General features: G+C 39.8%; 1 protein-coding gene across 1 annotated transcript in view; it reads right to left on the minus strand.

Moving 5' to 3' along the window:
• Positions 1-26142, minus strand: part of myo10 (myosin X) — a 138807-nt gene that overhangs the window by 4476 nt on the left and 108189 nt on the right. Inside the window, exons 22-38 of the mRNA XM_088918476.1 lie at positions 23071-23177; positions 19333-19551; positions 17923-17962; positions 15534-16412; positions 14822-14942; positions 12178-12421; positions 11569-11664; positions 8820-8913; positions 8410-8465; positions 7624-7766; positions 6905-7096; positions 6076-6233; positions 4787-4910; positions 3772-4069; positions 3075-3282; positions 1803-1939; positions 815-935 (exon numbers count right to left, since the gene is read on the minus strand). Coding sequence (XP_088774602.1) covers positions 815-935; positions 1803-1939; positions 3075-3282; positions 3772-4069; positions 4787-4910; positions 6076-6233; positions 6905-7096; positions 7624-7766; positions 8410-8465; positions 8820-8913; positions 11569-11664; positions 12178-12421; positions 14822-14942; positions 15534-16412; positions 17923-17962; positions 19333-19551; positions 23071-23177 — 3237 coding nt within the window. The remainder of the gene's footprint in view (positions 1-814; positions 936-1802; positions 1940-3074; positions 3283-3771; positions 4070-4786; positions 4911-6075; positions 6234-6904; positions 7097-7623; positions 7767-8409; positions 8466-8819; positions 8914-11568; positions 11665-12177; positions 12422-14821; positions 14943-15533; positions 16413-17922; positions 17963-19332; positions 19552-23070; positions 23178-26142) is intronic.

Raw genomic sequence — 26142 nt, forward strand, 5'->3', positions numbered from 1 at the left:
ATGATGGAAAAAAAACTTTAGGTGCTATCGGATCACATGCAGGACCCATATCTAAAACACCATCTCAGACTCCAAGTGCTCAAGATACATAGAGATCCATTGAGCATCAGACTACTGAATGACTGGTTCTTTTAACTCTGTAGGTCTGGCTGCATTGAACATTAGAAATTTTATACTGTACATCTGTACCTCTAGGTAACATCATCTTTTATGTTTTTTTTTATTGTTCATTCCTGCAAAACAAGGCACAGTTTTGTTATAGTAAAGATAGAGCCAATTTATTGTTTATTGTAATTAAAGAGTGAGTGGAATGGTGGCACAGTGGTTAGTGTTGCCAGAGCCCTGGGTTCAATTCCTGGGGTGCTGCCTGCGTGGAGTTTGAATGTTCACACTGTATTTGTGTGGGTCTCCTCCCACAGTCCGAAGACATACTGGCGGGTTAATTGGCTTCTGGGAGTGTGAGTGTGTGTGTTTGTGTTTGCCCTGCGATGGACTGGCATCCTGTCCAGGGTGTACCCCATCCTGCACCCGTTGCTTGCTAGGATAGGCTCCGGTTCCACAGGGACCCAGAATTGGATGAACCAATTGAGAAAATGGCTGGATGGGATGTAACAAAAGAGTTTATACAAAACGTTTTTATTAACTTCACATGAACTGACTGTAGGACCAACATTTCATTATTTTGCATTCATTTTTTTTATTTTCTAGATGTTTTGTTTTCCAAGAGTGGAAGAAATAAAGTCCTCCATAGTAAAAAAAAAAGGCAGTAATATGGCTTTGTGAAATGTCTCTTTTAACTAAGTTCTTTTCTTACCTGTTCAAACATGAATGCAAATTCCACACTGTCTTTAGGCACATTATCCGTATCCAAGAAGCAGTAGAGTTTGAAATAAAATTTCCAACCCTTGTTACTTTCTTCCTGGCTTCCTGAAAGCCTACAAATATAGAAATACAGAATCCACATATAAATAACTGAATATATTTTTGCAATGTCATTCTGTACGTTATAAGGCAGAGGTAATATGGAATGCAACTTCCTTTCAATCAAAATATATCAAGGCAATAAGTATTTTTTTTTTCATTTTCAACACAGCTGACAATACTAAAGGAGCAGTCAGCGGGCAAATGAAAATACAACTAAAGAAAATCAAATGTGACATCACACTAGTAAAATCTCCTCTGTGTTAGGAAAACAGATGGCTGAGAGTATGGACATGGAATAGCACTTTGTATTGTGATACTGAGACATAATAAAATAAGGATTGTCTCAGTTAATATCTTTTGAAGTTACAGTTTTTCACATACAGTATATAGTATGTTTTGGGTGCTCTGTGGCACGTATATCTTTTGTATAAACATGCAGTGTATCTTATATACAATCAAGCATTCCAACTGTAAAGGAAACCATTGAGAAGGGAAAAAATGATGTTGTATGCATCTATTAAAGGGGGAATTGGAATTAGGCTATATACTGTAGACAAAACCTGAAAATAAAAATCATTAACCTTAAGAAATGCAATAGCCTTAAATACTGCAGTCGACCTAATGGGGCTCATTACTGACTAAAAAAATTATTTCTGGATAAAAATACGTCTGAATCAATAGGATTATTTCAGATAGACCACATGTATCTCACTTAATAAATATCAGTACACATAAGAAATAATGCTTTAAAAAGTTCTTGAGATTATTTTTGATGAGATAAAATTACTTTCTAAGGTAGAAGGCTAGCATTTACTATTTCACCATAAACCACATACACGAGCTGACAACTTCTCGCGCACAATCTTAAGTATATTTACTTTTCAAATTTGGATAGGACATCAGCAACAACAGTCCTGCTCTCAATGGCCTTGTCGATAGTGTCATTGTGCTCAAACAGAGCAAACATGTTCCTGCTGTCTTCCATCGCCAAACCGCGGATAAGCTTCTCCACCACCTGCCAGGGAGAATCATGTTATGAAGCAGAAAGCAAACTTTTACAAACACAACACTCTCATTATAGCTGCACTTTCATAGAGGTGATTAATTCTGAAGGCAGAAGTCAAAGATTGATTGTGGCAGAATGGTCGCAGAGAGAAAGCTGCTCAGACAGAATTTCAATCTGCAGGAATATTTTTCTCTTAGAAAAGCAACGCACCTTTTTTTTATTTCAAACTAATCTGTCTTCTAATACTGACACTAATCCTCCAGCTGTCCTTTATCCCATCCAAACCAGCTACCAGCAATTTTCTTTTTTTTTTCTAAAGCAAAAAAGAAAAAAAACCTCTAAAAATCTCTTGCCCTTAAATTTTATCTGAAACCACAATTCTTCATCCATTCAAGTGTTTCTGTCTCTGTTTATTTCTTTGTATATAATTCAATATCTCAAAAAATAAGACAGAACAGGCATCTACTGGACATAAAATCAACATTACTGTTAATTTGAGGATTATCTGCTATGCTCCTAATATTTCCTGCTAATGAACATAAGAAAAAAAATCCTTTTATTTCCTCAGGTATGATATGGATTGAGAAGAAAATTATCAAAGCAGGTCTCAGAAAGCACCCTACATCCACATGTCAGAGATGCCTCCTTTTCCACCAGTCTCTGTTTCCAGGTTATCCAGCAAGCTGATATTTCCATTAGTCGCTAAATACCTCTGAAGTGCATTTCACCAGGAGAATTTTGAATGCCAGGTAGAGAAGCTGTTTAATTTTTCTTCAAGTTACTAAGAATACATTACCCATTTTGTAAGGCAAGGAATCAAATTACGTTTTTTTCCCCCCCTGAATCAGAGTATTCCTTTTTTAAGAGATATATTAAAATAGAAAAAAAAGACTCATGAAAAGATGGATGGGAAAAGGTGCTTTGGGTGAGAAAAGGTGCAGACACACTAGTAAATGCCAGAAAAAGTACAAATTACCAACAAAAGTGACAAAAGTGTCCTCTTTGGTCTGAGGTTGTACACACAAACAGAGCCAGACTGCTAGGAGAGGCCTGCAGAGCCACACACTGATAAATGACTTCTATATTGATCTCTGACAGGCCGTGCTCAGGCGATTGATTCTCCTGACTCCCTCCTTGCCCTCACCTCTCCAGCAGTAGTGTGGGAGTTGATGGTGATCTTGCAGGAGCCTCCTCCATGGCAGTACACAGTGGTCGTCATTTCCTGCCTGCTGATGATAGCTTTTATTTCCTCCTGGGATGGCACAAACTCTCGCGTCTTGGTCTTTTTCAGAGACTCGTAAGTGAAGGCTGCATACTTTTCCATGTCTGTCCCCGGGAAGAGCTCCCGAGTCCTGTCAAGTAACAATCGATATTCTGTTGGTGAATTTAAAGAAATGCCTTTTGAAGTCATACATACCGTATATCTAAATTATTCTCTCCAAGACATGTCGCAGACAGATAGCCATTTGGGTATGGAACAAATTCCTAATCTATGTGGTTGATGCAAACTCTTTCATGGGATTCTTGGATGAATTTGTGTACAATCCATTGGCACCTTCTTTTTATCATCTTCTTCTGTTCTATACATTTTATGGAAAAATTAAACTGGCAACACATTCGAAGTCTAAATTATTTTTCTCAATAGAATATTGTCGACCCATCTGGGGCTCTGAAAAACACCCCTACCAACTCTTTAAAAGACACTGAATTTCCAGAACATAATGTGCTGACGTCTGAAGCAAAGCATCTTCAGTTGCATGACGGCTTAGTTTGCAACAAGCGTCTTTTTGTTTTCCACATCCCCGTGCATCTTCACAAGATTCTCCCGGGACGCCCCCTACCTCTTAAGGTGGAACTTGAGGTACTTGAGGATGCCCCGTGAGGGGGTAAAGGTGCAGCTCATGCAGGCCAGGATGTGCCAGGCACGCAGGTTGCCCACGCCCCCAGGCTGGGGTGGCCGGGTGGTCTGCTTGATCAGCTGGCAGTACAGCTCATCCCGGAGGGGCCGCAGGTCATGGCCGGTCTGCAGGATGCCCTGAGTGATGGGGATGGGGTCTCCAGCCGACTCCAGGTGCTGCAGGGAGTTGAAAACCTTGACAGCCTCGTCCTGGAGCGTGGTGTAGCCCTTGTCTTGCAGCACTGCAGAGGGGATCATTTGGGAAGAGGTCAGATGTGGGTGCCTTTGCAGATTAACACTTTTGTCCACCACACAGGCAGCTGCACTTCATCCCTATCCTCCATGTTTCTAGACATGCACATGTTTCTAGACGTATTAAGTAATACATAAGTACATACAGATGCACAAGATACTGCCACCCGTAATCTGAACCACAGTTGTTCATGAATTCACTTTGTTAAATATTGACCGCTCAAACTACAATCATCTGTTGATTACATACAGTACTGCAACACAGTACAGTACCTTTGAAGATTGATGTACCCTATTGAACCGTAGTAAAGAGTAGTCCAGATAAATTAGCTCAGTTCAGAAGTGGGTGTTAATACTTTCTGTACATCGGGAGAGTCGCAGACAAAAGTATACAGTAGGTGGGGTGCCGGGAACAGTAGTTCCACTCTTTGATCCAACAGACAACGGGGTTACAAAGCTAGATTTCTATGATATTATTGCAAATACAGTAATCAATAAAATAAGAAGCAAATGTTCTAATGGCTCCTTACAATATGAGTTTGCCTTCTCTATGAATTTGATTGTAATGTTGTGAGGCATTTGTGTACAGTATATAGACCTTATCTTCAAAATTAGTTTTTCATGAGGAATTCAAAAACACCAGACAGAGAAAGCACCGATAACACCACTGTAATTGGTTTTCCACTGTTGTTTGAGAAGCGACTCACAGTTTAAGCTGATGTCCCCATACGGGAGTGGCAGGAGTGGTGAGTGCAGAGGATGGTGAGTGTAGCGGAGGATGGGGTTCCTCTTGTATATCTGCTCAACTACATCCGCATTCAAGCAGTTCTCCTGAAAGAAGGAAATATAGGGTGACCGTCAACAGAGTGCGCATGGAGCCAGGGCTTAAAAATTCACAGGACAGTTTCCAAATGTTCTTTTTTCCTACAGATGCAAATACTGCAACCCTGTACTGGAAGGCAGGTTTGAGTGTTTCATGGTTCAGAGTGTAGCAGAAGACTATTTACAATGCAAACACCTTAATTAAGTTTGCCCATTTTTTTAAATGAAAATACATTTGAATCTACTCCTTTTCAAATCTTTACCAAACATTCATTTAGATTATTTAGGGAAAATATATACAAAAACCCACACTTTCTCAGACCTATTTAAAATCTTAGTAACAAAATAAATTCATTGATAGTATAGAAACATTTCACAAATTTTGAATTAAGCACAAAATCGTGAACTTTGTGAAAGAAACATAAGATGCCATGCTGTAGCAAACCCCTGGTCTCGCCACAGATGAGAGAGAGTTCACACAAATTGTGACGTGATGTGGCCCTTCCTGCTCACTAGTCACTGTAATGACTAATGTGATGTATGAGCGAATAAGTACAGATTGTGCAGCAGATATTTCACAACAGTTTCCAACGTGATCCGCATGCACACTTAACAAGTAAGTCTTGAGGTTGAGAGCAATATTTCTATTAAATTTAAAAATATGTATTTGCAAGCATGCTTGTTTACAATGTAACAGTTGTGTTTCACCTCACCAGAAGCTGAGTTGAGAATATGGTGCTGCGCATACTTGGAAATTGTGTCTATTTCCTGATGTAAATTAGAGATTTTACAAGTTACTGCGTACATTTTACTTTCCACTGTGTGGTTTGAAATGCACTCATCAGTGCCGATTCTTTCTAATCCTGAAATATAAAAAGAGCATTGCAGTTCCCCTTTAAATGAAACACTGCCTGCCAACATTTGCATTTTACTGCCTGGATACAAATGTACTTCACAGGGCAACACATTGAAGACCATGAAGAATGAATGACTGCTCCAAGAAAAATGCAGTGTGCAGTGTATTTAGGAATGTGTGACGTAACAGGGAAAAAAATCGACAAAGGACACATTGTCATGATAAAAGTACACATGCTGTTTCTTATGACTACAGCACACCAAGATATCACCCTTCACACGAAGACTTCCATGTTCTATTCCCAGATTGATTCCTCACCTTTATGTCTTGAATGAGCTGCTGTGTAGGAGTATCAATGGGAGCTTTGGTATCGATGACATTCTGGATAGTGCTGGACCAGCGCGTAGCCTCATTCAGAAGTTTGGTGTACAGACGATAGCAGTGCTTACGGCCGTACACCGTCACATTCCAATAGCCTGAGCAACAAGCGGAAATGGGGGAACGGAAGGATGTTTCATTTACACAGCAGTTCTGGTTTTTAAAGTAATACATGTCCTTTAGTTTATTCAAATAAACATTTCTCCATAAAACAATATTTACAGTCCTGTGTTCTCATGAAGGAAAAAATCATAATGGTTTCTCTAATTAATCTCGGCTTTCTGGTCCCTAACCCCAAAGTGTATTGGGGACCTCCCTGTATATCCTTTCTACAAAGAAAACAGCAAATCTTAATTGGCTAGGTGGGAAAATGCTTCTTCACAGAGACCTCTAAGGTGCTTTGGAAAAGGTATTTCTCATTTTTGGTAACATGCCCTGAATATTTACACATTCATGTGAAATCTCTAGCCTATATGTAGCTTTACGAAGGATCTTGTAATTGGTTTCTTTGAGACACACACACAAAAAAAAAACTATGCTGAAGATTTCCTGATAGTCCTCAAAATTAAGGATACTGTATATTGTCTGCATTAAAAACTGACAGATTTGAAAATCACAAACTACTGTATCTCTTTCTCTGTTTTTCAAAGTTTTTTGATTCACTAGCATTTTCAGGACAACTAAACAAGGACAAGAGAATCCAGTCTGAGGTTCTCCTTACATACTGTGGTAAAGACGCACACATGTTATGCAGATCTCTTTCACAAACCTGTCTCTTTGAAGACCTTTTCGTCGGGCGGGACCACAGAGCAGAGGCTGTTAAGAACTAGGGTTCCTAGCTTTACTGCGTTTCTCTCTGAGCTCTTGTAGTAGTCCAGAGAATTGTGTGTCAGCAGAAACCAACGTTTTTTTAGTTTCAGTGAGGTCTTTGTACTGTTCTTCATCTCCTTGTGGAGCCATCCTGTGGAAAAAACGCACAGACGCGTGTGAGCCTAGCCAGAAAAAAACCCCAGCATTTAAGTGTAACCTTTCCTGAGAGCATACAGGAAAGGGCCATTTATTAATAGAGGACACTAATGCTACCAATGTATTTTACCAATGCAAAACAATACTTTATTAGATTCCTCTTTTTTTAAGAAGCATAAATGAGCAGTGTGACAGGGACAGTCAGACCTTAAAATGTTCATTATTATGATTATAAATGTTGAGACTTTATGCAAAAATCCATCAGACTAGTAAATAACAAACTATTCTGTACTGCAAATTAGCCACGTCCTCTAAGGGAACACAGTAAATGAAATTTTCAAACCTCAATACCACACTCTTGAAAGCTAAACATTTTTAGAGATATTTTTTCTATCCGAAATACTTCCAGCAGAGCAAGATTCCAGAGACAAGTGTGACAAAAGGATGGACCAGGCTGAAAAAGCAGTGTAGGCTCCATGCTCTCCTGCCGGTCAGCTGCGAGCAGCGCCTGTGCCGCCTCACCTCTCACGATGAACTCCTGTCCCTCCACTCTCGTGTCTCCTTTCGACCGCTGCAGCAACGTTATCCAGTGGTGCATCTCCTCCGGTGTGTCCGCATTGCAGTGCAGGACGCGGTTGGCGGTGATGATCACAAACGAGTTGGGCCTGGACGAAGACAACCAAGGGAGAATTGAAGAAGAGCCCCTGGAAACAGCCCTTAGCCCCAGCGATCACCCATTCGGACAAATCCACGGAGCTGGTCAAAGCTGGTCTCACAAAGAAACTGAACAGCCCTTTGTCATATACTGTATCTGAACTCCAGCAGTGAATTCCCTCATACTAGGGGTTTCACAGTTAATGGTTCCCTTACGTCCTGTTTCTGGAGGTTGGCTGTGAGCTGTGGGCTGGCAGCTGAGTAGGGGATGTGTTTATTCAGTGTTAAAAAAGGAAAAGGGCATTTTTAACATCCCAGCACTTTTGGGATCTGCCTTTTCTATGCTTTCTTTAGTTTAGAAAAGAACACTCTTCTATAACAATAAGAAATATTTTAATATTTTTTAGAAATTATTTTTAATTCCTTGGCTTGTGAAGAAACTAAAGGAAATGAGTTATGTTAATGCATCAGTAAATATCCGCTTGCTTTGAAATAGTAAGGTTTAGAAATGTGAGAGAAACAGAAAAATAGTTTCTCACTCGATAAGTATCTAGCAAGAAAAATGGTCACTGTTAAAACAACCTTAAGTAATAAACAAAACAACCATGTTTGATTAAAGACAGACAATGACGACAATTAGATCCTAATCCTTACCTTTCAGGATTGTCAGAAGCACACACTGAATCAATAAGTCCTACATCAAGGGTTCCCTAAACAAAAGCACCAACAAGTAACACATTAGTGCCTAACATAACATTTTACCACAATTTTGTTGCTCAAGAGACTGTGAAGAGTAAAAATAATCCTTCACAGAGCAAAATGCTGCCCCAAAGCACTGTCAAAATCTGCCTAGATTTGCACTGGCATAGAAGTGCTCCTTTAAAAGTGGTGAAGTGACTCACCGAGAGGAATTTAGAGTATTCTTACAAAACTCGAGTGAGGCCATGAACCTGCAAGAGTGATTCAGCCAGCCGAGAACAATCAAATTGTTTTGCACTTCGGTCCCTTTATTATCTGATTGAATCTGAAGGACATTGTCTCTTTCAAGCCAACAGCAGACCTACCACTGCATTCTGGGGGTTAGCCTGCTCGTCATGCATTTCCCGGATCTCCTGCTCTGTCGAGCCATGGACCTGACTCAGGACGCTGAACCACTGACTGCAAAGCACAAGAATGGGAGAAGAGGCGACGGTAAGGGCAGAGCACATCTGCGTCATGGGGAGGGGGTGGCGTTCACACCAAGCAGCAATTTGATTGAGTATTCTGGTCACTGCCTTATGTTCTATGTTTACTCTGCACAGATGCAAGCACAGGCTTTTCACAACAGGGGCTCATAAGCAAACATGTCTGCAATGTGACAAAAGCCCCTTTAGATGACTGCAATGAGGGGAGCAGAAGCTCAACGTGTCTTGGAAGCCCATGCACAGTGTGTACAGACCTCTGCACATTCACAGTAATATTCTATGCATGTATCCCATTCCCTTCCTTGAAAAGAGTTATGATTAGAAAGAGGTATTCTCCCTAAGTGGTGTGCTAGAATTTGCTCAGCTTCCAAGTGCAGTGAAATGGCACTTTCTCTTTAATATTCTGAGCTCCCCCTCCTGATGCTCCCCACTACAGCAGTTCCTCTTGTTTTAGACTGCTGTCAGCATCAACCTCTCATCAGCCAAGGAGTGATATGAATTGCTGTCCAGTGCAATTATCCTTGTTATATCCTAAGAGAAGGCCATTCAGTGTGTCTGCTGGCTTTGTACAAACAACATTATGGCCATGCTTTCATCCTGCTTTTGTTCAACTTCAAACACAAATACCTCTCTCATTCACAGAGCTAAACCCCTGGTGCTATCTGAAACCGGAACACATTTGTCTAGGTGGAATATCTCTCAAAACAAAATCCATGATGTGAAAATTTATTGTAAAGTTCGCAAAACACAGTCTGGGAAATGACACAGCAAACTGCACTGTGGATATTTTTGCCTCTTAATTATGTTAAATTAGAGTATTTCAAATATTTTAACATCGTTGTTGAAAACAGACTGATACTGAAACCATTAGCACTAGTAAAATGTAATTACTGTAGCTACTTTCAGTTTGAAAACCCCCCGCAATCATATAACACTGAACATCAACACAATTTAAAATCTGTGCAAAGCTCTAACAACTTCGACTGAATATTAAGCTGCTCTAATGTGCATCTTAGAAATTTTGAATTTAGGAAATGTATGTATTACATATCTCGATATCACTTTTAAAAAGAGGAAATAATAATAATACACTCTTAGGAGTCTAAATGCATAGGATGTAAAAACAATTCAGTTTCAATTCAGTCTTGTGTACTCACAAGACACAAGATCAAATCCATATTATGAGACTGTTTGGTAATAAATACAACCAGTGAAAAATCTGGTTTAATTCCCTGATTGCTGAAATTTGATCAAATTAAAATATTTCATATATCATCTGGGAAAAATAGGCCTATATAGGCCTATAAAGTGAAGCTTCATTCAGCTGAAGAATAATGCTAGCCCGGTTAGAATTATTTATTTCTTATTTGACACTGTCAGCAAAAATGACATCCCATCTTTCCTGTGTGTTTTAATGACACTGACAACACAGTGAACGCTCAACCAGATTGAAATCAACTGACAACTGGACAGCATAATTCCCCAATGGTGTGGAATTCACAGAAAATGGCCGCACAGAAGCAGATGCAGAGTAACATCAATTTAGTTGTGAAAACAACACATCCAAATAGCTACTACCACCTAGAAGATGGACTCTGAATTAGACTGGATTGGATATTTTTGAAGAAGAAAATATCCAACATTGGATAAATGTGTAAGGATTGGAGTACATTAAACACATAGGTTACTGGTATGATACATGCTAAATTAATCTACATTGTGAGAGAATTTTGCATGTTTCAATCAGCTGTAAACTGATTTATCATTGATTGTTTGAAGCATGTATCTGAATAGAATACAGAATTTTTAATTGTCCTTTCCAAATTATGAATCATACACGTACATTATAAAGTAAAATGAAATCAGTCTGGCTAAAGACACATAGAAGCTGTGCTGATTACAAATAACCGTGTAAACTGTAAACAAATAAAAAATACTATATACAGTACTAGAATTTACTAGAATGTTTATGGATGAAGAGAGTAGGTATTTGGAAACTACTACAGTATATTTTCATTTGGAGTTTCTAAGTGGTAAATGGAAGGAGTGTCCATCTTTCCTAAAGTGATGGAAAAACAGAGAAATAAAACTAAAAAAATAGAAAACACGGAAAAATAACCTCAAAAGATTAGATTTTTACAGTATATTTTCAGAGGATCACTTATTTATATTTTAAAAAGAAACACTGTATTTTAAATGGCAACTACATTTTGATTTCTTTCTGACAAAGGTGTTGGGTTTTCCCCGTGTGTCTTGTTTAAGTGGTGCACAGAGGATACTAGAGTAAAACAGTGGTTACTGTATCTTTGATTGTGTACAATTAAAAAGTAACCTGGTGTTAGAAAATGGAAACAGTAGACAACCACCCATGAGAAACCCATGCTCTATTTCAGTACTAAAAAGCTAAGCTTACATGCAAGGTTTACACACTTTGATGAAGTACCAACATCCAATGGAGAGCATAGCCACAGAGAGAAGATTAAATCAATAGCCTTATGACACACTTTTCCACAACAAGTTGGCTGAACAATTTCTTTGCAAAGGAAAACTGGAAAATGTTAGAAGCAGCACAAAAGTGAAGACTGTCTGATCGTGTCTTTATGTGTAACACCAGAACAATTCTACTTGCCTCGCGTCTTCAGCCGATTCAGCAATGAGGTGATAGGTGCGCTCCGGCATAACCACATCAATTCCATTCTCCTTTCCGGTGTTATCAATAATTTCCCTGAATTATAAATAGAAAACAATCTTGGTGGTTGGCTTTTACAGTGAATCACAATGTGGAGATGTCTCAGTGAAACACAGTGATTAAACAATTCTGTAGGCCATATGTGTTGCTCTTTCCAAATGGGTGTGATTTCAGTCTAGCTGTGTTTACAAAACAGCACTGACGCTGCACACAAGATTACCAGATCCACACCTCCATGCTCGAGCCTTGAGTCTCTTTGTAAATGTAAACTTTTCAAAACTCCATTAAATTCTTTCCAAAACGTCAAACTTTAATGTTGAGGTAACACAACGACAGCAATCCTTTCTTCCCTAAGACGGCACTGGGTTTTATAAAATGAACTGTAGTAAGGAGCTTTTAAAGGAAGCTGTGGGTGGTGTGCTGGGAAAAAAAGGCTCTAATTTAAAGACCACAGATGCCTCTCTAGAACCAATCCAATCAATTTTTTCTTTTGTAATGACAGGGGGCGCGGGCGAAAGGAGACGCCGGTTTCTGGACTGGAGCCCTTACTTGGCAGAGCGCACGTCGAGCGTGCCCTTGAGCTTCTCCTCGCCGTCGCCGTCGAAGTACATGAGCTTGCTCTGGCGCAGCACGAACCAGCGGCGCTTCCAGTTGCGGCGCGAGAGGGTGGAGGAGCCGCCCCCCTTCTTGTGCAGCCAGCCCTGCTTCAGCGCCTCCTGCTTGGAGCGGAACCACAGGAAGGTCTCGTCCTTCAGCACGCACCAGCGCCGCTTCCACGTGTTCATCAGGCCACCTGCGCGGGGGATGGGGGGGCGACAGGCTCAGCGCGGCGCGGCGCACAAACTGAAGCAAGGTATATCCCTCCCAGCCCACTAACACGCCGGATAACCCCCAACTTAAACATGGAAACTGCAGGCTAAAAATGAAAAGGAGGATATCACCATATCAATATCACCATATCAGAGGTCATGATTAAAACCACATGTCAAAAGGAGAACGTGGTTCCAAGGCCTCTCCTTCTCAGTTACAGGTATAAGCATGACTGCTTTCCTGGTGTCCTTCGGAAAACTGGCCTGCGATGTGGCAGCAGTCTGGGAAAAGGTTGAAGCTATTAAAACAAACCTGGTAGTGCAAGGCACCAAAGGCGTTGGTCTTTTTTTGTCTGTGTGAGAACGTAATATGCTTAGAAATGGCTGTATATCACATTGTGTTGTATTTCCCCCTCCCCCCAGTTCATGAGTTTGCAAGCTAAGTGCTATTCCTAACACAACAGCTTGTGACTGATAGAGCCAGGAAATGTGACTTCTTATTTCTGTTTGCTAAAGCAAAGTAGTGAGACACTAATTTATCCCCTCTGTCACTTCCTCTAACTATGACTGTAGGAGTTTGGGGGAGAAGTGCCATATGTGCCGGATGAGCTCACCAAAACAATCATGGCCGCCTCGTGTTTGTAACCTTTTTTTACATTAACGTATTCTAATAGTTCAAGAGTCCACTGACAAAAGGATAGACAAGAATATAAAAAAGTACAGAATACTCCCCAAGGCCATATATTCTAATACAATATTCGTAATGGCAAGGCACTGTCGGCTGAACAATACCATCGCAGAACACCTCTGTCAATACAAGGTCTTCATTTACCTACAGGTACAAAGCTGCCAATTTGCTTGTTTACAGTTTTTTCACAGCTTCTGCATTGCCACCTAGTGGTAAATGTCAGGGGAAGTCATTTAATTTTACTGCGGCAAACCCTTTTTTTTTGTTCATGGGACTGGGAAGATGAAAGAGAGCAGCTACTTACACGATCCTACTGCTGGTTTTATCTCTGTTTTTGTCAGTAATATATACATTTTGAAAAGACATTTGTTATGACCTGTTGTCCGTAAGAAAATGGCTCTTATACAAATATTAGATAAACCATTTAAGCAGACATGGGCCACTTCTTAAGAGCCCCTCAGCCTTAAACACTAACAACACTGTTTCGCTGCAAAATCCACACGGTGCCTGACTTCAGTGCTCCAGGACATAATGTATTTGAAAGAGAAAATGTGTGCCTGCCTAGCAATAAAAAGTGTCTGAAAGCAAATAAACGCAGCACTTAATCCTTAATCTTACAGATCTAATTAGCTTCATGTGAACTAATGGACTAATCATACTCAACATTACTTTGCCAGACATAGCAGAGCAGCAATCAACAAACAGAATTGGGGTTCCTGAGTGGTAATTTGTCCTGACTTAACACTAAGAGTGTTTTAAACATTAATGATCTATCTCTATCTGTTTCACATTGTCTGTTTTCTTATTTATCTCAACGCAGATATTTCATTTTTGTCATGTGTAGTTGAAATGTATTCAGCACTTTCAGTTTAGGTTGCAGGCTGCAAGCAAGAGATGAAGAACGACTGCCTTCCTGATTAAGGAGTTCCTTGAGACCACGCTCTGTGAGCTTTGAATGCTATTAAATGTCAGGAGATTCGGTGCATATTGTGCAGCATCCTGTGACAAATGCCATAGTGCAAGTTGTGTTAATAAAATCATTTTGCCATTTTACTCTGGAAATGAACTTCAAATTTGTTAACTTTAGAATTTCTAAACCCTAAATTTAGAAATGTATTTCTAAACTTGAAAACACAAAATATTCTGTAATATTACAAGCAACACCAAAGACGAACAAATTCAAGTACTTTTATATTATACTTTATAATTAAAGCTCTTATAGCTATTAAAGCTATATAGCCTTATAGCTTGGTACACTTGAGTAAAGTTTTTGAGACCAGCAGTTTGCTTGGTGGACAATGTTCCCTCTGCACTATTGTGATATGAAGGGGATGCAAGAATTATTGTAACAGCATTTCAGTTGCAAAACTGATAAAACTTTGGTCAAAGGAAGATTAATTTTAATCTGTCAACAGATTATAAGAAGGGTGCTCAGGCCTCCTTCTTGGTTGATACAGGACCTCATTTTTTGTCACATTTAATAACTTATCTGTCCCAATATTAAGCCTCCAGGGCTTTGAATATACAGTAAGCAGTTACAAAAGTGGGGAAAAAAGATCCCAGATCACACGAAGAAAGGATTTAATTTAAATTGTGATTATTACTGTTGCTGTGATTCTGACTTAAATACCCCCCACACACACTGTGATTGAATCTGTCAATAGGCTTCTCTAGGCCACCCAGGGGCTGGGTTTACCTTTGATATAGAGGAAGCTGTGAAAATAGGGCAGGGTGACACAGCTGTAGACGGAGTCTCGCCGGTAAGAGAGCTCGTCGTCAGTGTCAAACCTGTCAAAGTCGTCCTCGCTGTCTTCATACTGAGAAAGAGAACACAAACACTACAGTCACCAGCCCTCAGGGAAAAATCGAATCCAGTTACGGTGCTGTCTGTGAACACTACTGATTCAGAGAACTTAATAACACAAAGTACTAAAATGAAATGAAAATAACTTTGATGGATGGACAGGTTAAATGTCTTTTTGGATCAATTTTGCAAGATTAACAATTAGTACATGTAAACTAATACACATGTTTTTAAACTGTGTGTTGGTCAGCATGTTCATAACATTTAAATTAATTTATTTTTACATTTTAAATTCTTTTACACTTTACACTTTATTTTTTCTTAAATTAAAAGTTATACCATTTGCGCTGCATGACAGGTATATGTTATGTACCCTGTTTAGAAATTTACAAAGTAACAATGACTGTCTTTCTGTATTTGAGGTGTCTTCTCTTCCAATGACCTACAGTACGAGTTGACAGTGTTCTATTACATTACTACAAAGAAGTTTGCTTATGGGTTGTAACTTGCCTTGGATAAAGGCTTTAGTCCAAAGAGTTGCATAGCAATGCCATAGCTCTGCTAACATCATAGAATCTGATGTTAAAGGTCAAGCGTTACTCACCGAGGACTGGGCTCCCTCCGAGCTGAAGCGATATGCCCCAGAACTGTTGTAAGTGCCCACAGAGCAGCGGTAATCTGAGGACCACTGCCCGCTGTGGGGGATGGAAAAAGCCACACTGCTGCCCGACACAATGGCCCCCTCATCGTAGTCATCCTGATCGTAATCGGAGTCCTCGTTGGGTGGGATGAGCTCCACGGAGTCCTGCGCCAGGAGGCCCAGGTTCTCAGGCATGCAGTAGGCCGAGTCCCCGCTGTTGGAGCTGCTCTGGCAGCCCGGGGCCGCAGGCAGCACCAGGGCGTTGGCAGCGCCGGAGATGGTGGGGACCACCGTGTCATTCATGTAAGGGTCCTCTTCGGAGGAGTCGTCGCTGGTGCGGATGCCACTGGTGCGCTGGTCGGAGTGGCCGTGCTCGCTGGGGTTGGGCGAGTCCTTGAAGGTGTCGTCGTCGGCTTCGAAGCCCTCGTCCACTTCCTCCTCCTCCTCCTCCTCCCCCTCCTCCCTGGGGTAAGGCTGGCTGAAGTTGAAGCTGGGCTTCCCGCTCACGCCGCCTTCCCCCCCGCCCGCCGAGAGGGAGCTCTCTATGTTGCGCACGCACTCGTCGATCTCGTCGAAGTTCAGGGACGCCAGGAACTCCTGGGCCGCCCGGCAGGCCTCGTCCTCCAGCCGCCGCAGCTCCTCGTCCCGCAGGAGCTGCAGCCGCAGGAGGGAGGCCTCGGTCAGGGACAGCTCCTGCTGCTCCTTCTTCCGCTGCAGCTCCTGGATCTCCCTCTCCAGCCGAAGGATCTCCTCCACCTGCATGCTGTCCGGACACCTCTGTTCCCTCGCCCCGGCCTCCTTGGCTCTCGCCCGCTCCTTCTCCGCGCGACGCAATTCCTCGGCCTGCACGTGGGAACACACCGCCGTTATCCGACCCGGCACGGCTCCCGACACAGTCGACGCACCGAAAGGCGTACAGCGGAAAACGGTAACAAATTAACGAAAGTAGATAACTGTCTGATCATTTTCAGATGATTTTGTGAGAAAAGGGAGTAAGGTGGCGTTAACCATAGCAATGTTTTGCCAACAAAATGGAGATGTCTTGAAAGATCGAGCAAAAAGATTAAAGTGCAACACTTAATATGTGTTATAATTTTTCTTGCAATGACTAAGAAAATCAAATTCACTGCAAACAGCGTATACATTTATTGAATCAGAGAATCCAGAAAGTGTTTGCTCAACAGCAGCAAATTAAATGATAGGAACGGACCAAAAATCGATAACACGGTCCCTGTTTTCTGCTGCAGCCAGTGCAATTTCTTCAAACCACTTTCTGTACTTTCTCAGTAACTAATTTAAGTAGCCCTCCATGACTAATTATCATTAAATGTCACTAAACTTCACAAACGCGTCTCCAAAGGCCACAATGAGTAAACTGCAGAAAAAGAAATGCGAGCATGCTGCATGTTTCACCGGCTGATTCATAACTCATACAGAAAAAAAAACTAACTAACCGACAAATTCTGCACCTGCAATAATTTTAAGATACTGGAAGAAGAGATTCATTTTCCAGAAATGAAACACTATTTCCTTCACATTCACTTCGAATTTATTGCGCAATCTATACTGTTTTTCACAGGTGGCACTGCCTAAATCTTAAGACTGCACTGGACACATGTTTTTTTTTTAAAAGAACACTTTGTAAACTCAAATATTACAAGACAAGCCTGTCTGAAAATGATTTGTGATTTTCTCATCTCTCTTCTGATGTCCTTTACAAAAAGAATTAAAATATGAACAGTACTCGATGTAAGTCATGATATTTAATTCTTTTAGGGGGATGTAAATTTTGTATGATAAAGCGTATTTTAAAGAATACTTTAAAACTCTCCTATTGTATTTTCATAGGAAACTTTACCAAACACCATAAACACTAAGAAGAATGTCAAGCCATTTAATTGCTTTTGTCAACATGAAAGACAATTCTTTGTGAAATAAATTATTGCACTGTTCATAAATAACATATTCTGGAAGTCTGCTTAACATTTAAGGCCATTGTATGAATCTGTCAAATCTCTGCAATATGATTAAATAAATGACAGAGCTCAATTATGTCACATTCTTCACCTCGTGAAGTCTAAATGATTAGAAACCAGAGAGTAAAAGTGAAAACATTTTTTTCCCATGTGCAAATGCATTTAAAACTGAGACAAGGAGGCACATCTTTACTCAAAAGGTTGTGAGAGTACGGAACAGCCATTTTAACTAAGACCCTGGCTTCCTTGATGAAATGGCTGGACGACACCCTTAGCTCAAATAACTACTACTGTTCGGTACTGTGTTCCAAACGGGCTAGAATGGTCAAATTGCTTCCTCTTGTTTGGAACCTTTCTTATGTTGTTATGACACTCACCTCCTGTGCAAGACGTTCGGCTTCCAGCCTTTGTCTCTCCCTAAAAGACAATAAGGCACAGCAATTTGTACTACAAGTGACATGTCAGAGCACCAAGGTATAAAAGATTAAAACTGATCAATTCGGTGGGATGCCAAGCCAAGGATCATTTAGATTTCTCAAGAGCAGGTGTTATATAAAGCTTCTGTTCCCAAAAGATTCCCAGGACTTGAATATTCCTTAACAGGCTAAAGGCTGTTATCTCACACAGTCTTTCCTGTGCTGTGATCTCAAGAAACAAACATTTAACATCAAGAACAGAAACAGGAAAAGGACATGTGCCACGACTTTACAAAATACACAAAGAACAAAAAACAGTAGCAATGGCTTTAAATGTAATTTCAAAGACCTTCAAAATGCAATTGGTTAAAGAGACTCACAAAGCATGACACTGTCAGTTGGACTGCCAAAAACATTTTGGGTGTTTTTAGATATCTTCTTGTCCACTTCAGTATTTTCTTTTAGAAAAGAGAATAATCATAAAGAACCAGAACATGATCATATATTATGACCAAATATTTCATTGCTGAGATGCACTTGGCAGCATTCCCTACTGCATATTATTTTGATGTTTGCTTCAGATCATGAAATGCAGAAGCAAATAAACCCTTCTCATACCTATACTCAAGATAAATATGCAAAACTCCTCCTTCAAATAATCTACTAGCCAAAAATGTCACCTGCTTGAGAGTGGGAATGCAATTAAAGGGATAAAGCAGAGGTGTCATAGTATCAAAGCAGTTATTTATGAAAGGCAGAGAATGTTTAACAAATTACTATTTTTTCACTAAATGCCTAAAGGATCACAGTCCTGGTGCTTTGGAAGTTATACAGCAGAACACACCAAAAGCAGCATCTTCATAAAGTTTAAACTTTAATTCTCTGACTTGCTACAATGTGAGAATTGTTTCAGGTTGATATTCTAGACATGCAGAGACACGTCGAGGTTATGTGGCAAGTATGCCAAGTTGTTTTGTGTCTGGCAATCGTTCCTACAGGCGTATCTGACAGTAGGAATGCGAGAAAAAAAAAACTTGACAGTACAGTAACAGATCCTGTGTTGCAAACCAAGACAATTCCAACAGAAAACGTGGCAGGAGTTAAATCCTAGCTTCCTACAAGGAATGGCTGGATGAGACTTCAAATCACTTAAACACTACCTGCAAGCAAACTAGCTAGAAGGGACGAATCGCCTCTTCTGGTCTGTAACCTTTCTTAATGTGCTTGTGCTCTAGCTATGTCTATTGCAATCTTCTGGCGTCGGTGTTGACGTCTGTACACAGATTAGCAGTATTGCAGCTTTCATGCTACGAAGAAGTCCAGTTTTCATGCTGGCGAATAAAAGCATGTTTAGATGTATGTCAGTGATACCTCTCTTCTTCTTCCTCTCTCTGTCGCCGCTCCTCCTCCTCCCTTTTTCTCCTTTCCTCCAGCAGCCGATAGTAGGTCTTCCTGGCCAGGTGTCCCCTTGCTCGTGTCTGGAGGGTCAGCGCGGCCCAGCGGAGATGAAGGAACCTTCTCCTCCAGTAGAACGCACGGTAGTTTTTCTGGATGACCACAATGCACTGCAGCAGTCTCTGATACTGCTTCCTAAAGAACACGCAGAACAACTGTAAGGAAGTATTAAGCCTACCATACCTCATACCGATTAGTTAGATACAACAGTCAATGCCCACATGTGATTTGATGATTTAAAAGGTAAACATACATTTCCTGTGGAGATGTACAATGTGTAAAGCCCCTATAGCTGCTGTTATGGAAATATAAAAAATAATAAATTAAAATGATCATAAAAATAATTCTCCTTATGTATAAGACTCAAGGAGTGGAGAAAATTAACCCATATTAGTTCTCAGAGAAAAATTGACACAGACCTCTGCAAATCCAATGATCTCATAGAAATAATATCACATCTTGATGAAACAGAAGTCATAGAAGTGCATACTGTACACTTCTTCCAAATGAACTGTGGCTGTTCTTTGGAAGGGTATTCAGATCAGGGTAGTCTCTGGGTGGTATGATGGATATTGCTCTTCTTAATGATGGGCTTTACTGTTCTCAAAGGGAAAAGTAACCTTCTCCTGATCTCCCTTGGTCTTCATGGTCGATTTGTCTTATCAGTACACGAGCGGTGGCTTGAAATTCAGTGTCTCTCCGAGGGAGCTGACAGAGACAGACGCGCTGCCTCTGAAGTCAGTTTAAAACACTTTGATTACATGCAGGCAGATTACACTCATTTTGTGACCTTTCCAACTATTCTTTTGCACCTGAACTGATCTGCATTACTGTACCAGAGGGGCTGACTACCAAAGCAATTGAGAATGTTCTTCTTTTAAAATCAGGTTTTTTTATGTACTTTTATTTTAAGCTTCATCAGTTTGGTGTAAATTGTGAAGCTTTTTAAATATAACTTCCTACTTGAAAGTGTCATGACTGCAATTCACATGGCAAAAAAGTGGAAACACGGCAGAAGAGTGAATAATTTCGAAAGGCACTGTCCATTTGCTGTGGTGACAGGAGTGAAAAAAACACATTTCACACTTTTTTATAGAAATAAAGCTAATACAAAAAATGGTATAGAGTTTGGTACAACCAACCAAATGTAAAAATGGGCAGCCCATTTTATGAGACAGTTTAAATTTATTTTTAAGAGTTATACCTGATTATGTTTTAATGCACACTATTTTACTGATTTTTGGAGACGACTTACAACATTTCAGTTTGGGGCTTATTACCTAATATTTATGAGCCACACGTGGCCTGTAGCCTACTGGTTGAAAAACTGTGAGCAAGGGAAAAGAGTTTATTAAATAAGACTGAAAGGTTATTATAAGGCCTGGCCAGGTCTTGTCTAGAGCTGGAGCACGGCAGGTCCAGTTTAGGGGTGGCTGTAACTCTTTACCATTAGCACATCATCGTGAAGCCTACACAAGAGGCATCTTAGATGAGGGTTCCCCAGCCCTAGCCCCGGACGACTGTTGTGTCTGTGGGTTTTCATCCCATTTCAGCTGTTAATGAGCCAAATCAGGTAGTTACTGGCTTAACTGGATCACTTTTCCAGCCTGTGTTGGCTCCTGAGGTTCTGCTGCTATAAAGAGGCAGAGAAAAACCTGCAGCTACACTGATCCTCCAGGACCAGAGCCGGAGTGAAATGTCACACAAACGCTCCAAGTTTCAAGTGAAACTAAATAAAAGGGTGGGGATTTAGTTACAGCTAGTACTAGGGTTAAGTACTAGCAACTACTGAACCTATTTATACAAGGTCTATACCTACACAGAGCATTTACAGTTTGATACTGTGTTTTAGTGTGACTTTAAAGTTGTACTTAACCTACACACATACAAACCCTGAAATATAAGGCAGAAAAAACTTCATGTCTAGTGACACACTTACTTTCAACGGGACTGAAAGTAAGAATCTTGTGAAAATCTATAATATTTTGGTCTTTTTGCAACCTCATATTATTATTAGTTTCTGTAATTTTTGTATCTTATATCATACTAAGAAGGTGTATTAATACTGCATATATCCTTATATTAGCTCGTCATTCTCAATGCAGGCTGGCACTGTTTGCTTGTTTTGTATCATGCTTTTGGAGACGTCTGCTTATTAAACACAAGATGTTCCTGGGGCTCCTGTGCTAACCAAAGAGACAGAATTATGTAAATTGCTGCACTCTCAAATCATTCTTTGAAAGACTGAAACAAACAGAATGAATTCACTGAATAAATAATGCATGGCACCATCTCCACAAATCAAATCACTATTGTATTTCTGTCTCCTGGTTTTTGCTTGTTTTGTTATTGCATTCACTCCCTTCCTGTGCTTTCTTCGTCCTCACAATGTGTCCTCTAGTCACAAATCACATAAACTGTGCTTCATTAAACCTGCATCATGCCATAATAGCAATCTTGATTAGATTACTGCATGTGCTGGTTACATGAAGAGCTTGTTTCTAACAGAATCAGACAGCTGTCAGCAGGTCGGCAATACAATTTCAATTTACAGCACTGCTACAGATCAAGAAATGGTAATGGAGATTCTTAGGTGAATCTTTTGTTTCCTCTATTTGCTGTATATATTTACATATTTATTTTTCTTGTTCACATTTGACCTGTGCTACTTTCAAAACTAATTTAAGACAATATTAGCAAATCATGTACATGTATTATTTTATACAGCTACACACGACAATGTGTAACAATGTTCTTTTAACCAAAGGATAAGCACTTTAAAAAAGTACATATGGCACTGTAACCTACATACTTTCGCTCTTATCGGTTTGATGTTATCATCAGAAACTTGGAATCAACAGACTGAAGCCTCAGACAGGAAATGACTATCAAACAATACCATCAACAGTGGGATAAAACTGTTGACTGGGCAATAAAAAAGACAACTAACATCATCAAGATGATGGCTCTGTGGCTAAGGATCTGCGCCTGTGGCTGGAAGGTTGCTGGTTCGTATCCCGCAGTCGCCAGAGGAATCCTACTACTTTGGGCCCCTAAGCAAGGCCCTTAACCCCAACTGCTCCAGGGGCACTATATAAAAGGCTGACCCTGCGCTCTGACCCCAAGCTTCTCTCCCTGTCTGTGTGTCTCATGGAGAGCAAGCTGGGGTATGCGAAAAGACAAATTCCTAATACAAAATATTGTATATGGCCAGTGATCTTATCTTATCAACATCTAACAAAAAAAAGGAATGTTTCTCACCTCCCTATGCTTTGAGCTACATCCATCTAATAAACAGTGATTTTTGACTCCTTTGGCTCCAATAGTTTTAGTTAAAACAAACATCATAAATGTATTTTTGTGGGTTTGCTTCACTGTATTCACCAGTAAATGTATATATTTATGATTCTGTTGGAAAATTAAAAAAAAAATCCTGTAACATCTTTCTTTTAGTCAGTGTAAAGGCTGCAAACACTGCTTCGAACACAGCGTTCGGCCACTCAAGTCTTCTCTCTGTGCCTCTTAAGTTCATTTTGCCCAGCTTTCCTCTAACATGAGTCTCCATTTTCATTGTGAAAATTCGACTGTGCTTCACCGGAGGCAGAGCTGCCTGAATTGGGTGCTAGTTCCCTGGTGAACCCTGTCTTCTCGTACCGTGCCACGTAGCCCATGATGTGTGCCTGGATGATCATGGCTGCCTTGTACACCTCCACCTCCCGCTGCTTTTCCAGCTTGTTCTCGAGTGACTCCCGGAGGAACACCTGCAGACAACAGATTAATAAGGAATAAGGATCTGTGCTGTAATCTGTATGGCTCTTTTAGCGAGGCTATCCAGACGAGACAAGCCAGCTTCTAGAGGTGCCACTCTTCACAGGAACTGGAAATTGTTTTCGAATGCATGAGGCTGAAATAAAAAAATGAATGGAATATAAAGAACGCGCACTCTTCTTGATTTTTAGAATTAGTGCTTTAGAGCATATATATATAGTTTCATTACATTGGGTTTCAGAATTTGAGTTTTGAATACTCCAAATCAATCCAGTTAATCTAAGTCTAAACAAACATTATGTATTCAATACTAAAAATGTGAAATCTGATTTATTGTACTTAAGGACTGTAGCAAGGTAGCCACAAAATATATGATAAAGTTATCGGACTATATCTGAAGACATTTAGTTTTATTTAAACAAAACAAAGGTAGGGAATGTACATACAAAAAACGCTCAGGAAGAAGTACAGGTTTATTCCATGGTGAAAATAGACGTCACACACCCAAAGAAGGCTCCACAGCTGAAACGTTGTTTCCTTTCTTCTCTTTTCAGCATGGAATAAACCTTTACTTGTTCCTTCACAGCCTACGCATGCTGACACAGCTACCTCCTTGAACTACAAAAAATGCTCATGTTTTATGCACATTTTCCACTACCTACAAACAAATCTATACCTACTAACAAGTCAACAAATCAATAATCAATATATTGATTTACAACTGTTTTCCAAAAATATGCAAATCTCTTCAGGTCATCACAGTGTTGTAAAATCAAAGATTCTCCCTTCCGCTTAGGTAACAAGTTAAAAAATGGTTGAGGACTAATTTGATTTAACATACAGTATTATGGATTTTGATTTCCTTTAAACATATTATTGCACCCCTACGGATGCATAGCAATACTGTTGTATTTGCATCCCTGATGTCCAGACACATAGCTGGTGGCCATCGATAGCAAACCCTCTTTTGCAGATGGAAGGGTTAAGCAGATTTTCTGTTGTACATGACCAGACGCAGGATTAATTTTCTGGTGTGGTGTAAGTGATAAATGACACGGCCTAAGGGATGTGATAAAACCAAAATTACTTTTTGGTGTATCTAGACTAGGAAACCTGATAATTAATTAGTATGAAAATGTCATGAATATCTCTAGTTGCTGCAGATGTGACGTTTTTGATTTAACATCTTCACAGAAAACCTGTAACTCAAGAAGTACTTATCTTCCCATAAAAATTAATCATACTGTATAAGCTACACTCTATTATGAATATTTAAAATAGGAAAATTATATGTTTATGCACATACACTTTAAAGAACCCTTGTGTGTTCTGAAAACTGAGCCATACAAGGAAAAAATCAAAGATTTCAATGTTCTATTGCTATATTGATCATTTCAGTTTTCCCACTGTAGCGAATAAATAAAATCAAAGTTTTATAAAAGCTTGAACTTTTATGAAAGCTTGAAAATAGTAAGTTCTGAATTACATACATTTTTATTAATGCACAGATGGTCATGCTTGAAAACTGACCTTTTAATTTCCATGAAATCACATCTATCTTAGAATATGTGCAGACAATGGTTACCGCTTCTTTTCCATAAGAGTTAATTTGAGAAAATTTACCCATTAATCTTGTTTTTTCAGGACTTCTTTTAAAGCCCCTTTCCCTCCAGTGATCTGAATGGAGTGCAATTGATTTAAACAGCATGGCCCTTGTTTGGCAAACACCTCCTGCTGAGTCACATGGTCACGCTGTGTCGACACAGTGACATCTGTCACTTTCAATTAGAGTTTACTGGGACGTAACTTTTTTTTTTCTTTTCGTTACCTCCAATAATTTCTGTTAAAGCAACATAATGCCCTGCAGGGCTCACAAACTGTTCATCTCCACCACCATGTCTTAATGAAAGCTACAGATGCAATTATCTTGAACTAACATTATTCAAAACAAAACAGATCTCAGACACTGCCTCAGGTAGTACAGCCATGATAAATAACACCAGCTAATCTCATTTGCCACACTTTACAATTGGATGCAAGCATTAATTTAACAAATTAAATGATTACAGAGATATCTAAAATTGTATATGATGGATAAGCATAAACAGCAACTAACCTTAAGAAGATTTTCCTTCTGTAGACATATTACACTGTAAAGGTTCACCTATTTAAAAAAGGCACTTTATCCACAATAAACATCACAAAAAGAGCTATTCCGTAATGTTTATATATTCCACTTTAATGAGGTGAATAGCTTGAAAGATTCCTCAAGCACTTACCTTAAAAGCATACAGTAACACTGTAATACCAAAGGCAGGTGTATAATTTGTTCAGTAGCCTTATCAGGGAGATTATAAAGATCAAGAAATATTTTAGTACTGGGAACAGAAAAGCCACCAAGATGCAAATCCAAGAGCCACTTGTCCACTAATTGACAGATTTTTCTCACTCATTGAGGATGATGAGCAGGTACAGTAACTGTGGTAAACTGTCATCCATATTCAAACAAAATGGCAGTAAAAAAAGATGAAAAAACAAATCTAGATACAGATTAAACATAAAGCAAGAGGACTTTTCTCTTTAATGGATGATGTTGCCTGCTCTCCTTTTGATTAATTGTGAGATACACTTCTTACTCCTTGACCCGGTGATACCATTATTTCAGGAGAAAGGACACATGTTAAACTAGCAACTCCAAAAGATCAACCAAGCCACACATCTGAATCCAGCCATTTGCTAGTGCTGCGCTTAAAACCCAGTACGAATGTGTCAACTCACAGTAAAAGCTCTGAGCAAAGAACCACTGATATTCAGCAGGGACCATTTGTTGGACTGTAACATTGCATTACCACACATTCACACACAAAATCTTACAAACAGGAAATGGGTACAGTACATGCTATAAAAGTAATATCAACTCAGGCTCAGGATCGCATGCCCCAAGTTCAAAATGGCGTG

The sequence above is a fragment of the Atractosteus spatula genome, chromosome 6 (genome assembly GCF_055471065.1).
Source record: "Atractosteus spatula isolate fAtrSpa1 chromosome 6, fAtrSpa1.hap1, whole genome shotgun sequence".
NCBI lineage: Eukaryota > Metazoa > Chordata > Actinopteri > Semionotiformes > Lepisosteidae > Atractosteus > Atractosteus spatula.